Source organism: Lathamus discolor, chromosome Z, assembly GCF_037157495.1.
Source record: "Lathamus discolor isolate bLatDis1 chromosome Z, bLatDis1.hap1, whole genome shotgun sequence".
NCBI classification, from domain to species: Eukaryota; Metazoa; Chordata; class Aves; order Psittaciformes; family Psittacidae; genus Lathamus; species Lathamus discolor.
Genome location: NC_088909.1, coordinates 82,185,533 through 82,199,062, shown reverse-complemented (window position 1 = coordinate 82,199,062; position 13,530 = coordinate 82,185,533). Strand labels below are relative to the sequence as shown.

The following is a 13,530-nucleotide window of genomic DNA, read 5'->3' as shown; positions in this document are numbered from 1 at the left end:
TGTCACTCTTACAGTAAAGAAGTTCTTCCTGATGTTAACGTGGAACTTCCTATGCTCCAGTTTACACCCATTGCCCCTTGTCCTATCACTGGATATCACTGAAAAAAGCCTAGCTCCATCATCCTGACACCCACCCTTTACATATTTGTAAACATTGATGAGGTCACCCCTCAGTCTCCTCTTCTCCAAGCTAAAGAGACCCAGCTCCCTCAGCCTCTCCTCATAAGGGAGATGTTCCACTCCCTTAATCATCTTTGTGGCTCCGCGCTGGACTCCTTCAAGCAATTCCCTGTCCTTCTTGAACAGAGGGGCCCAGAACTGGACGCAATATTCCAGATGCAACTGTATCCTGGGCTGCATCAAAAGGAGCGTGACCAGCAGGTCCAAGGAGGTGATCCTGCCCCTCTGCTCTTGTGAGATCTCACTTGGAGTATTGTGTGCAGTTCTGGTGTCCTCAACACAAAAAGGACATGGAACTGCTGGAACAAGTCCAGAGAAGGGCCACTGGAGGATGATCAGGGGACTGGAGCACCTCCTGTATGAAGATAGGCTGAGAAAGTTGGGGCTGTTCAGCCTGGAGAAGAGAAGGCTGCGTGGAGACCTCATAGCAGCCTTCCAGTATCTGAAGGGGGGCTATAGGGATGCTGGGAAGGGACTCTTCATGAGGGACTGTAGTGACAGGACAAGGGGTAACCGGTTAAAACTTAAACAGGGGAGGTTTAGATTGGATATAAGGAGGAAATTCTTTACTGTTAGGGCCGTGATGCACTGGAATGGGCTGCCCAGGGAACTTGTGAATGCTCCATCCCTGGCGGCGTTCAAGGCCAGGTTGGATGAAGCCTTGTGTGGGATGGTTTAGTGTGCGGTGTCCCTGCCCATGGCAGAGGGGTTGGAACTAGATGATCTTGAGGTCCTTTCCAACCCTAACTATTCTACCATTCTATGATTCTAAATAAAATCTCATCTCAAACTATTATCCAAATGATAACCCATCCACTTCTAATGGACTATTTAAACATTTGTTACTTTTTGTTCTTAATAATAATTCTTCCACTAGAATTATATTATCAGGATATTATATTTACATTGAGGCTTGCTGTTGTTGCTGTTCTCCCTCCTTTAATTACAACACATCTTGAACAAGTACCATCCCTCCCTTAAAGTTAAGAGCAAATTTTGCACACTGTGCTTACTACCAGAAGTTATAACTTGTGTTGATACATTATGCCCATATTAAGTTTGCTTTTAGTCTCATGCACATTTAGATTTGCACTGAAATAGGGTAAATTTCTCCAGCAGCATGATTGGAGACCTCCTGTGGCTGTTGATGGTGGATGAATGGCAACTGTAATTGCAGATCAGTTGTAAAGCTTGTTAGAAAACAAGACTAATAGATGGGAGCCTTTTACCAGCTGACAAGTACACCACCACATTTATTATTAGAAACTAAACTATGTGAATTTTTAAACTTTGTGATATTATGAAATATATTGATTAGATAAACCTGTTTCATGAACAATCTTTAGACATTTACATATGAAAAAAATTAAAAAAAAATTAAGGTGGTTTAGATTTCACTATTAACACAGCAGTCCATTCTGCAGTTAGTCTTTTAAATATAGCTACCCCTTCTTTATTGATAGCTGCCAATAAACCTAACAGATGACTCTTTTATAGAGGTTTCAACATGCAAAATCATTTCAAATAGACATCCAGCTAGGGTAAATCACTTGTTGTTCAATGCAATTACAATTTATTCTTATCAATCCACATATATTTACATGAAAATGGTTGTTTTGGAAAGCTATTTATCTACCTAATAACTTATACAGAATGCCTTAACATCTGAATGCCTTTCTGTTTTAGTGAAAAAATCCTGTTTAGTAGGTAGAGAAGTAGTTTAATAGGCTAGCAAAGGATATCGTACAATTATTGTATGAAAAAAGGAAGAAGCAATGAAATCAATGGAAATGAAGTAAAGAAAATACTAACAAATGTTCTAACATAAACCATGACTGTATATATGTTGGAATAGTTTTGATAGTGCACCATTCTTAATATTTTGGCTATAAATATGCTGCTATTGCCTGCTATAGCTTAAGCAGGACAGCTTTCTTGTATGAATGTTTGACAGAAATTGAAATTAATTAAATCTTATGATCAAAGTATTAGCTCTTTATTAAACCCGAAGCTGAACTCAGAATTTCATTAAACCATGAAGACAATGAAGACTTAAAAAGTCTCCGAGTCTCTTTTATTGAATTCTGTATAAACCAAATAGCAAACCTGGTGAAAAGTCAATTAATTTTAAATTCTGGGTTTATCTAAGACAAAGTTAATGAAATTTACTTATTTTATATATTTGACCTGGAACTGTTTTGCTTGTTTAACTTAAGCTAGATGTATCAGAAATAGGTAACATCAATAATATAATTAATTTACTTGTTACAGAAGGCAATGATTTGATCAGTAAAGGTGAATAACAACAAAACAAATGAAGCTAGCAGTTGAAAAGACTGAAAAGGACTACTACCTCTATGGCAAAAGAAAAGAAAGCTTACGATGATCACAAGTGTTAATAAGTAAATTCTTATTAATTTCTATAGTCTTTGTCTCCATATGAAAATTCTCCAAACTAATTAAAAATTTAGAAATATTTTCAGAGTATTATAATAGCAAACCAGCCTGGATACATTATTTTGATGACTCCAATAAATCTGCTGTACAAAAATGAAAAATACTGTGATGGTTAAGATCAAGTGAGAATCACAAGTGAAACAAGCTCTACTTATCTAAAGTGCAATCCGAGTAAGACACTATGTTGCTCTATTCTGTTTAATTATGCCATCTAGTAAAATGAAAACAGACTTGGTTACCAAAAGCCTAAAACTATAAAATCTAAAATCATGTTGTGTCCCACTTCCTTAACAAGAAACGTATTTCTAATATATTCTAATGTCTCATACTTACAGAACTATACCATATATAAAATAGCACCTTAAAAAACAGAGGATGCTATTTTAATATTAAAAATGCAATTTAATACTTGTAATTTAGTAAGCAGTATTTTTTCCTATCCTAAAGGCAAGCTGATACAGCAGTATAAAAGTTACTTGGAACGACTAAACCAGGTTGTTTCATTGGCACATGAAGCAAGAGAAAGATGTTGCTGAAAGCATGAACCTTAGATATTGATAAATTTTGATAAATTGTAACTCTATTTTGAAAAAAAACCCAACATTTTGAAGTTGAAAAATATAGCTTGGAGTTTTGATATAATTCAAATAATTCTAGGACACCCAACTTCAAGGTACATCTACTGCTCTTCATTTGTGTTTACTTGGGGCATTTAAGCCTCACTTGATTTCATATTCAGTTAAGTATTTCCACTGACTGAATTGTGTTGCTCATGAATAAAGGAAATCTTAGAGCATGGTAATCAAAACACAAAAACACATTTGTTCTTATCTGATTGAGGAGAAAACTAGCATGATCTCTAAACCAGGAAATATTTGTACTGAAATCTAGAATAATTTAAAACAACTAAGAAAAATAGGAATATTGTTATCATTTAAGTATGGTAATTTCAAATTTTTAAGAATGGCAATTTCAAATTTCAGCCAAGACCTATTCCTTACTTAGAATCATAAAAATCACAGAATGGTTTGTGTTGTAAGGGACCTTAAAGATCATATAGTTCCAATCCCCTGCCATGGGCAGGGCCACCTTCCACTAGATCAGGTTGCTCAAAGCCCCACCAAACCTGGCCTTGAGCACTGACAGGGATGGAGCATTTACCACTTCTTTTGGGCAACCTGTTCCAGTGCCTCACCACTTCTGCCTATAGAAAATTATCTGTTTTGCCTGCGCTTGGCAATCATAAAGTCAGGGGAAAAGCTACTGAAATATCTTCCAAATAAGTAAAATGACAAAGTACTTTAAAGGAAAAAAAGAAAACAATCAACTTAAAATCTTGGTTTTCACTGAACAAATCTGAAAGAGGAATGATTTTTTTTTTTCAGCAACTCTGTTCTACTATTAAAATAATGTAAAATACATCCAGAGGTTAATATACACTTTTTTTATTTTGTAACTTTAAGATAAGATTCTCTATTGCTAGCTGAAAGATCCCACTATGTTACTGGTTTTTATACAATTCATAAATTGCAACCTTTCACAATATATATTTTCAGAAAATAATGTTACACAGGTTTTGGATTAAATAATACTTTTTATATTGTACAGAAACCTTGTATTTATCCATACCACCTTTGTATTTATTCATACCACCTTAAAAATCAAAATAGCGACTTTGTCTGATCATCCAAATTATCCAACGCTATCATAAACATTCATCATAATTACAAATAGAAGAACATTAGATTTTTACTCATTACCTTTGGTAAAAATAAAGTCCCCTTTGGGCAGTCATGGATCTGTATTGTTAATGACACTTTATCCCCTCACTATGTTTTCCAATTCTTCCTACCATTATGTTTCACAGTTCTCTTCCCTATTACTTCCAAGTCTCTACATTGAGACTAGAATACCCAGAAGAATTAGGTAAAAGTATTCATTAGTGCTACGCAGCAAAGCTAGCCTAGGTATAAGCCCATTTTCCTAACTGAAATACAGGCTGACTGATTAAGTAAGCTTTTAAGGGCAAGTTTTGTGTTTAAGTGATATTATCTATCACAGTTTTAACAGAATGCATCTTCCCACAGTACTGTAAGACACTTCCCCCATAGATTTTTAATCTGGAATAGACTTTGGAGACATACCATAGGTTAAGTAAGAACAAATTGTTAAAAGGTAGTATCTGAGTATTCTGAACAATTGGAAATATTTTGGAATAAGCCACCAAGCCTACACTAATATTATGCAAGCAAACCAAACAAATGCAGGGGAGTTAGGCATGTAACATTCATGATTTATCATTTACATCTAACATAGTTGTACTCAACAACACAGTGGTTTTCTTAAGTTTCCAGAATAAATACAAAATCTTAGTTCCTAACCTGCAAATATTCAGCTCAGACAAACTATTATGTGAGCATTCCCAAAGCATTCACTGATATTACATGAATGTAAAAATTTAACCTGTGAAATGTAAATATCTGCAAGCTGTCAAGAGAAAGGCCTGCCTTCATGTTTAAATTTGCACAATATTTTTACTCCTGTATCTTACTTTATATTCATAATATTAATTTTACAAAAAGTACTATGTACTACTTATTCTGAGAACTCAATAGTGCTATACATTCTGTCACAAAAACCTTGACAGTCTGCAAGAACATCTGAGTAGCTAAGAAATTAGTCTCAAAGATTTTGCATTAGTCTCAAATACTTACTGTTGCTGGGGAGGCCCGTGTTGTATGAGTCACTGAATGACCAGAATTTTCCATTGAATTGCCAATCAGATAGGTCCCTCCTGAGCTGCTAATGAGCTGTCCTCCTGTGACACCCATTTGAATCCCTCCAGTGCCCACCATGCTATGAGACGAGACCACTGTTGTCACCTGTGCAGAACTTCCTTGAGTATCAAAATAATTTCCGCCAGTGTTTTGGCTGTACATCTGGGTTTCTGTGTAAGGATAAGTTGTTGATCGGCTTCAAGAAAAGAAAACAAAAGGAAAAGAAGTTATTTGTATTGTTCATTTAGCTGAGAGAAATGTTATAATTCTAGAAACGTGTGTAAAATAGCTATAACCAAATTAAGTAAGATTGGCAAACAATCCCTGCCTCCTCAGAGAAAAACATTTAATCAAGTCAAAACACTAAATAAATAATTCAGTGTCAATGTTATACCATGTATCCCCCAAACCTTCCAGAAAAATTTGTCAGTCTTACATTGAAGTGAAGAAGGTAATGGAAGTATGACAAAAATTGAGGACACTGTTTAAGAAAGAGCTCATATGACTACTAATATACTGCAAAGCAATTTATAAAGTCCCATACTTTTTATCCAACAATAAAACTGAATTTTAGTCAGATGTCATATATTTTGCATACTGTGCATGTTGCAGCATTTCAAAAAATTGATAAAAATGTCAGCCAAGAGAACCAAATGTTCGAGCATCCTACATGATCTATTGTTTTTAAATTCATGAAAGTTCTTGGCTGAAACTTGAAATTCTGAGTTCACTGGTATTTTTGGAAATGCAATTATTTTTACAAGGTGAATTGAAAATAGGATATGAATTCACGTTGTGATGAAGGAAAAGAAAATATTTTAGAAATAAAACCAAACCAGAACTATGACTTAGAAAAAGGTCACAAACATGAAATAAATTAAGAGTATGCATTAGTAACATTTTTAAATCACTTTAAACTCTGAAACATTAATGCCACATTAAGCAGTTTACCCTAACAAACTATTCAGCTATTGAAAGCTTCTATCATTCTTTCATATTCTTAATCATGTATCTCGAATCACTACTCTTCATAGTTTATAATCAATTTACAGTTTTTGAATGTGTATTTGTTGCCATGTACTAAATTTTTATCTTCAAATCAACATATTTCAGATTTGTTAAGTAAATAGCATTCATTATTTCAAAGGCCAAATTCCTCATTTTGGAAAAGCCTGTTTGAAAGTTTTATCCTGTTTTGTGACTGCTAAGCTTTGTATCTTGGCAAGCATAATGATAGAAAGGTCAAAATGTAAAACAAGTCAGTTTACTCGACCAACAATTTTCTTTTTTAAGCATAAAAACCCGTAATACTGCTTGCAATCAACAGGTAACACCATTTTCAAATTCAAAGTTTTCTAAACTTGGAGCTGCATATGTTGAGATGCACTTAGTCCAAGTAAATAAATTTTAAAAGTATGATTCAGAGAAAACAGAGAGGTGACCAGTTTCTCTGTAAGTCTCCATTTTCTTTAGTATAACCAAACAAAACACAAAATCACGCCACACCATGCAATTCAACAAGTTCAACAAAAATTTCACTTTTGTCCCAAAACACAACAAAAGAAGGAAGCAGCACCCAACTTTTATGCAGTAAGCTCGTGATTAATATACCTATCCAGGAATTTGAAGTCAGTCTTTTTCTTTTTTCCCTTTATATAGACAGGGATTAATTAGTTTCTTATCTATATATAGAAAAGGCCATGGCAATTTACTATTTGTTGTTATGGCTTTTTAATTATGAAAACTTACACTAGAGTAATTAGTACACAATGGGCTCAGAGAGAACAATTACTTCTTTAGCTCTAGTAAACTTTTAAAAAAATCAAGAAGATACAGTACCTTATCAACAACCAAAGTCAGAACTTTAGTTGTATTCACATACAGTTTCTCCCTCTCTCTTCAGAGACTTTTGGAATGTCAAAAACTTTAATCTTAAAATACCTAAAAGTTTCATAAGCACCATACTACATTATTTGCTCTCAGCCCTCCTCAAGCTACTTAAAAATTTTCCTTTTTATTCTGAGTATTTCAGAAGCCTCAAGGTCAGATGCAGAAATGCCTTTCAGTCTACTGAAAAAAAAAAGGGACTAATGCCCAAACAGACAGCTTAATTCATTAACATTTACTTAGGAGAGTTAAAATTAGTTATCTGTGCTTTGTAATAACCTCTGTATACATTTGGGTAACTTTCAGGTTCCAATTAATGTGTTTTATCGAGCCAAGGTATCATTGTGATACCTTTTGATATCATTGTGGTATTGTTTATCTTATGATGAGCAAGGTAACTGCTAGCAAAGCTGGTGTTGCATCTGTCTCAGAATTACACAGTATATGGAATGTGAACAGAGCTATGCAGCAGAGGGCAATTTAGGAAAATGTAATGTTGGAAGGTCAAGGGAAGCAATTCATGCAAATGATTATCAAAGGACTGTACATTGTAATTTCTGCCAAAAGAGGAAAGAAAAACTTGATATCAGTATCAGGTATCATTAAGGAAAGGAGCAAAAGACAACATATCCTATGGCTTGAGATACAAGGTAGACAACAGAATAATTGTTTTGGTAGAGAACAGGTAGTTCCTCCCATCAAAATGCTGTGAAAGTTAGTGTTTACTAGAACATGGCATTAGAATGTTCATCACAGTTATTAATAAGTTTGAAATCTAAGTAATTAGGCTGCAAAATCCTAGGTTTCTAGAAGCTTGCACAAACCAGATGATGTTTACCCTGAAAACAAGTCAAACAAAGTCAGATACTGTGCAAACTCAAGATTAAGCAAGCCCAGAACATGTGTCCAGTGTTAAGATCCCCCACTGGAAATTAATTGGATCAGCATGAGTTGGGAGTAGGATTGCAAGGCATCACCTATTATGCCTTATTGCTTACATACATTTTATAACAATGTGACACCCCAGCACTACCCTGTAAATTAAGTGCAACATTTTGCGCTATATTACAGACATTAATGTAATGTTATGGAGCTTAACTTTTAGATATACTTTTGACTCTTCAAAGAAAGGTGACAAAAACAATGGCACAGAGTTAACCTTGTTGTTGCCCTCCCTTAGTTTTCAGTGTGAACATGCATACATTCACACAGAAGAAATAATTCACAATCTATGTAAATGTAAAGAGTCTGATTTGTTGACTACTATAAATCAGTCTTCCTGCCATGCCACCGTGTCTCTAGCTTTTAACATAGGCTGATCATGGCCACAGATTTTCTCTGAGCAAGCAGTTGATGGGACACTTACCTTTCCTATATTTATATTTGCCTAGTCCCCTGCAGGCTTAGGGTAGTTTTATTCATGTCTTAGAAATATTGTTGAAATGCCTTGTTGAAAAATTTTTGCATCATTCTGTGTTTTAGACAAAAAAAAACAACCAAACCCTAAAGAGATTTATTTCCTTTTCCAGGAAATTCATTGAGAAATTCAGAGTATATTTAAAGAAAAAATCTCAAATCAGGTTAGAAGTTCAGGCAGTGCAGTTTCTATTTGTTTTAATTAGGTTTTAACTTGAAATTATATTCTAGTAACTTCTGTGTCTTGCAAAATAAGTAATTAACTACTGAATTCTAATCACTAGCTGTAGGCACTGACTTGGAAAATTCAAGTCTTGGGTAAAATGCACATAAATCTATTTTTTTACTTGAACTTATATACATATAAGTACGTATATACTTATATACATGTAAGTACATATAAGTACGTATATGTATACGTATACGTATATTATAGTGCAAGTTGAAATACCAGCATCCGTTTACAGTGGCTGTACAAGAAGAGCATCTTAATTCAAACAATAAAACCATTCACCATAATTAGTGTGATTTTTTATTATTTTTCTGTAATTCTAATTCAAACAAGCAAGTTACATAATAATTATTATCTTCTTCCTCAAGTAATAACCTCAGAATTACTCTTGTGGGTTTCAGTACGGATTACCTACATAGATCAGCAGGCAGGCATATAAGTATTTTTTTGCTGTCATTTCGGTATTGAAAGTTAGCCTTTTATGATACTTGATTAACTGAGGAATTATTTCATGGAATATAAATATGATAAACACTAGATGAAAACAAACATTTCCAGGAACTCTGTTATTTATATGCACAGTAGCTAATGCTCATGATAATGCTGTGTAGTATTGGAATATGGTAGAAAATCTCCATGCATAAAAACCAAGAAAAGTCTTTCACAACAGAAAAACATCCTTGAACTCCTTTAAGATTTCGGTTCAACCCTGTCGGCATAAAGCTGATAGTGAGCTTCACAGAAACTAGAGAGAAGAGAATCTTTTTTCTAATATTGACTGAAGGCCTTATCACAGCCAATGCATTGGTGCAGACTCTGGAAGTGTTATATCATAAGCAATGGGAAGAAAAGGAAGTGCCATATGCCCTAACACTGACACAACAGAACATGATAAAGCAGTCAAATGATAATGGAGAAAGCTAAATCATCTGTCTCACACAGCCCCCTTCCTCCCACAAAGAAATCTACTCATGCACCTAGAATATTTATTCAGGGCTTTTTAATAACAGATTAAATCCCAATAAAGTAATAACCTTCTTCCACAAAAGCCTCCTCAATTGACCTAAAGACAAAGATGGAAGAACTGTCAAGACAGCAAGTCATTGTTTCCTTTCACTTATCCTTGCTTATCAACTGAAACTGCTAAAATCAAAGATCAAAACCTACACTAAGAAAGGGCAATTGATGCATCTATAACCAGGGAACAAAAATTCAAAGTAAGTAATTTCCTTCATAACAGTGAATAGCTGACCTGCCTTATACATACACATTTTTTTTCTATATGGACAACTTAAAACATATCAGCCAGAAAAAATGCTTTAAAAAAGCTTTCTAAAATTTACCTAAAATACAGTTGCATTATTCCATACAAAGAAACTCTTACTAGTCATATTCAAAAAATTAAAGTATGTTACTGACAGTAATTCATGATCAATAACAAAGAACTGAGATCTTCAACACTCAGTCCAAAATATTTTTCCACATGGAAACAAAGCATTAAAAGCACACTCAATGCACAGCTGCACGAAAACCCAGTAAACCAAGGAACAAAGTAAATGACAATAGAAGAGAAATCTTATGAATTATATTCTCAGGACCTGTATATTAGACAGGTAAGTGAACCTTAGCAACAGACCTCTAAAAATTCTGCTGAAGTACTGCAGACCTGTAATCCAAATAACATGGTATTGCTACTGTTACGAACCTGTTACAGCGTTTGTACTAAATCTGCAAGATCTCAAGACTTGGGTTTGTCAGGCTTCCTTTTTTCTAGACTTGTCTGTGCTAGCCTAGAGCTTTGTCCTAGCTTAGCTGTAATAGTAACTGTTGAACAATCACATAAATGTTACTTAAACTGTCTCCATTTTAGATCTGCTTTCTACGATTGTGTGGTATAAAATGCCTTGTTAAAATGCTAATACAGTCTTCTAACTAACAGACAGTAATATCAAATAGCTATTATGTGCAGAATAAACAATGACCCTCGATTAAAAATGTAGCAGAGGTTCATGAGCTGGAGTGACAGTATTCAAGAAGTGCCCAGCAAATGTAAAACACGCTATATACAGTAAATTCAAATGTAACATGAAAATGGAAACTAGTGAAGAATAATGTGAGGACTGTGACAGGAAACATATTAACATAGCTGCAAGTGGACATAGTGTGAGTACAGAAACCCCCAAAACACATCATACTTCTCCAGGCACAAGACCTGTGATGGCTGTAACTTGCTGTAACTCCTTCTCAGATGGAAGCTATTGGCCTTAGTAAAAAGAGGGGTAGTAAAAGGGTAAGCATAATGTCAGAGAAAAAGAGATGGATACTAGAAGTCCCAGGAAGATAATAACTTTATCGACAATGATTCTTTGATTTGACTGTTAAGATTTTAATTAAAGTAATAGCAAATTCTTGGTTCAAGATGTCTTTTGCCACATAAACCACACAAATGGTAGCAAAAAAATCTGTGAAGAATGTGATTTGGGCACAACAGCAATTCTTGGACAATCTCAGCAATTAAAATCCTCTTGGCCACACCAGAATTATCAAGTAAATGGCTACATTTGACTAAAAGATTATAATTAGAAGAAAGTTCATGTCTAGCAGAGGGGACTCACTTGGCTTCTTAATATAGGTACAGCCATAATACTATCTATTCTGAACTGACAGATAAGCCTGTACATGCCATTGCAATAACGGTGCGTTTTTGTTTCAGTATAGGGTGACATGCTTGACAAGTAAAATTGTTATTAACCAAGGAACAAATGTAGATAACATAATTCAAATATCCTCATATTATGCAATAAATGTGACAAGTTGCAGGTTACACCCCCTGAATTACCATTATGCCTCCAATAGTACTAACAACAAGTAATTTTTAAGTGTAGACAAATTATGCTATAAAATGCGTGGGAAGATTTGTGTTACAAGAATGCAACAGTTACATTTGATGAAGACTGTGAAAACAGACAAACTTCATATCTTTGGGCTCAAAAGATTCAGGTAACTTTCCTGATATATATTGTAACTGCATCCTTTGTTGCTATCATATATGGACTTTTATCAGTGCTGGTTTGCACGTGCTTTTTTGACATTAAAAAATAAGCCTTTCATTAGATATGCTGTAACTTTTATTCCAGAGATGCCTGTACACTGAATTAACGTCTTCACCCTAACTATTGGTCGCAGCCTTCTTATTCCATTGCCAGAGCTGTACTGTCAACTTTATAGATTATGGAAGCACCCTATATCTGATTTTGAGTTATAATTAAGATTTTGATTTAGCATTATCATAAAATAAATCAAATTATAGGAAACCAACCCAAAAGAGAAACGAGTGATCACTCTAGTCAATCACATAATTTACAAACCTAATTCTATTTTCTGAAAGTGAAACAGACAATTTCTGGAGTGGGAGTAACCGGACAAACTGCCTGATATGCAATTCTGTGAATCTGTCAGGATCTACAAGGCTCATCGTTCACAGATTTCAACATGAGGGGTCCCTGCCCATGGCAGGGGGGTTGGAACTAGATAGTCCTTTCCAACCCTAACTATTCTATGATTCTATGAAGATTAGAAAAAGATGAATTGCAGTCTGAAAACTTGCCTAAATATTTAAGCATGAGAGTCTGGCCTCTGTGTTTTCTATCACAACAGGACTCAACAGCAAAAAGAAAAACAATTCTTCAATTTCTGAAGGAAGCTAGCCATCAGCAACCTAAAAGGACATTCTCCTTCACCTATTAAATAAATACCACTATGGCATGTAATACATAGAGTCAGAGAATCATAGAATCATAGAACGGTTTGGTTTAGAAGGGAATTTAAAGATCACCCAGTTCCACACCCCCTACACCCCACCATAGGACACCCTCCACTACAGCAGGTTGCTCAAACCCTCATCCAACCTGGCCTTCAACACTGTCAGGGATGGAGCACCCACAGCTTCTCTGGGCAACTTATGCCAGCAACTCACCATCATCAGAGTGAAGATTTTTTCCCTAATGTCTAATCTATTCAAAAACTTCAATTAATTTATATAAATTGATTTTTTCCATTATTAATCTGGAGTATAAAAGTATATGAGAAAATGTTTCACAATATATAGTCTTCAGAATTCTGAGTAGAAACACAGACTTGTCTGATTCTCCACAAATGAAACTATAATCTTTAGAGAGGTTAATGTTCTCAAAATAATTAAACAATTTGGCTGTTCACAAAGTTGCTGTTCACAACAACACAGGCAAATTTTTCTTGTATAGTAGGGAAAGACGAAAGCAGCTCACTTGCTAAGGAGAGCTTTCTTACTGTCTTTTGTATCCCATTGACTGATTTTGAGGAAACTGACAAAGTGATTTCTGATTTAGATTTAGAAACACATTAAAATCATTGAAACCTGAAGGTTTGTACAAAGCAGCCAGTAACATCTGGTTCTAGTTTTACGAAGGACTGTAAATAGTCATGTAGTTCATATCTCAAACAGTGCCAAAAGTGTGTGGGTCCCCAGCTCACATAAGAACTTAAAAGTGGTGACTGGAAAGAGAAACCTGAATAATAGCCTTTTTAAGAATGACCCCTTTT

At 34.8% G+C, this 13,530-nt stretch overlaps 1 protein-coding gene across 1 annotated transcript in view; it reads right to left on the bottom strand.

Moving 5' to 3' along the window:
- Positions 1–13,530, bottom strand: part of RFX3 (regulatory factor X3) — a 110,417-nt gene that overhangs the window by 36,009 nt on the left and 60,878 nt on the right. The window contains exon 4 of the mRNA XM_065662814.1: positions 5,352–5,610. Within this exon, the coding sequence (XP_065518886.1) occupies positions 5,352–5,610 (259 nt within the window). The remainder of the gene's footprint in view (positions 1–5,351; positions 5,611–13,530) is intronic.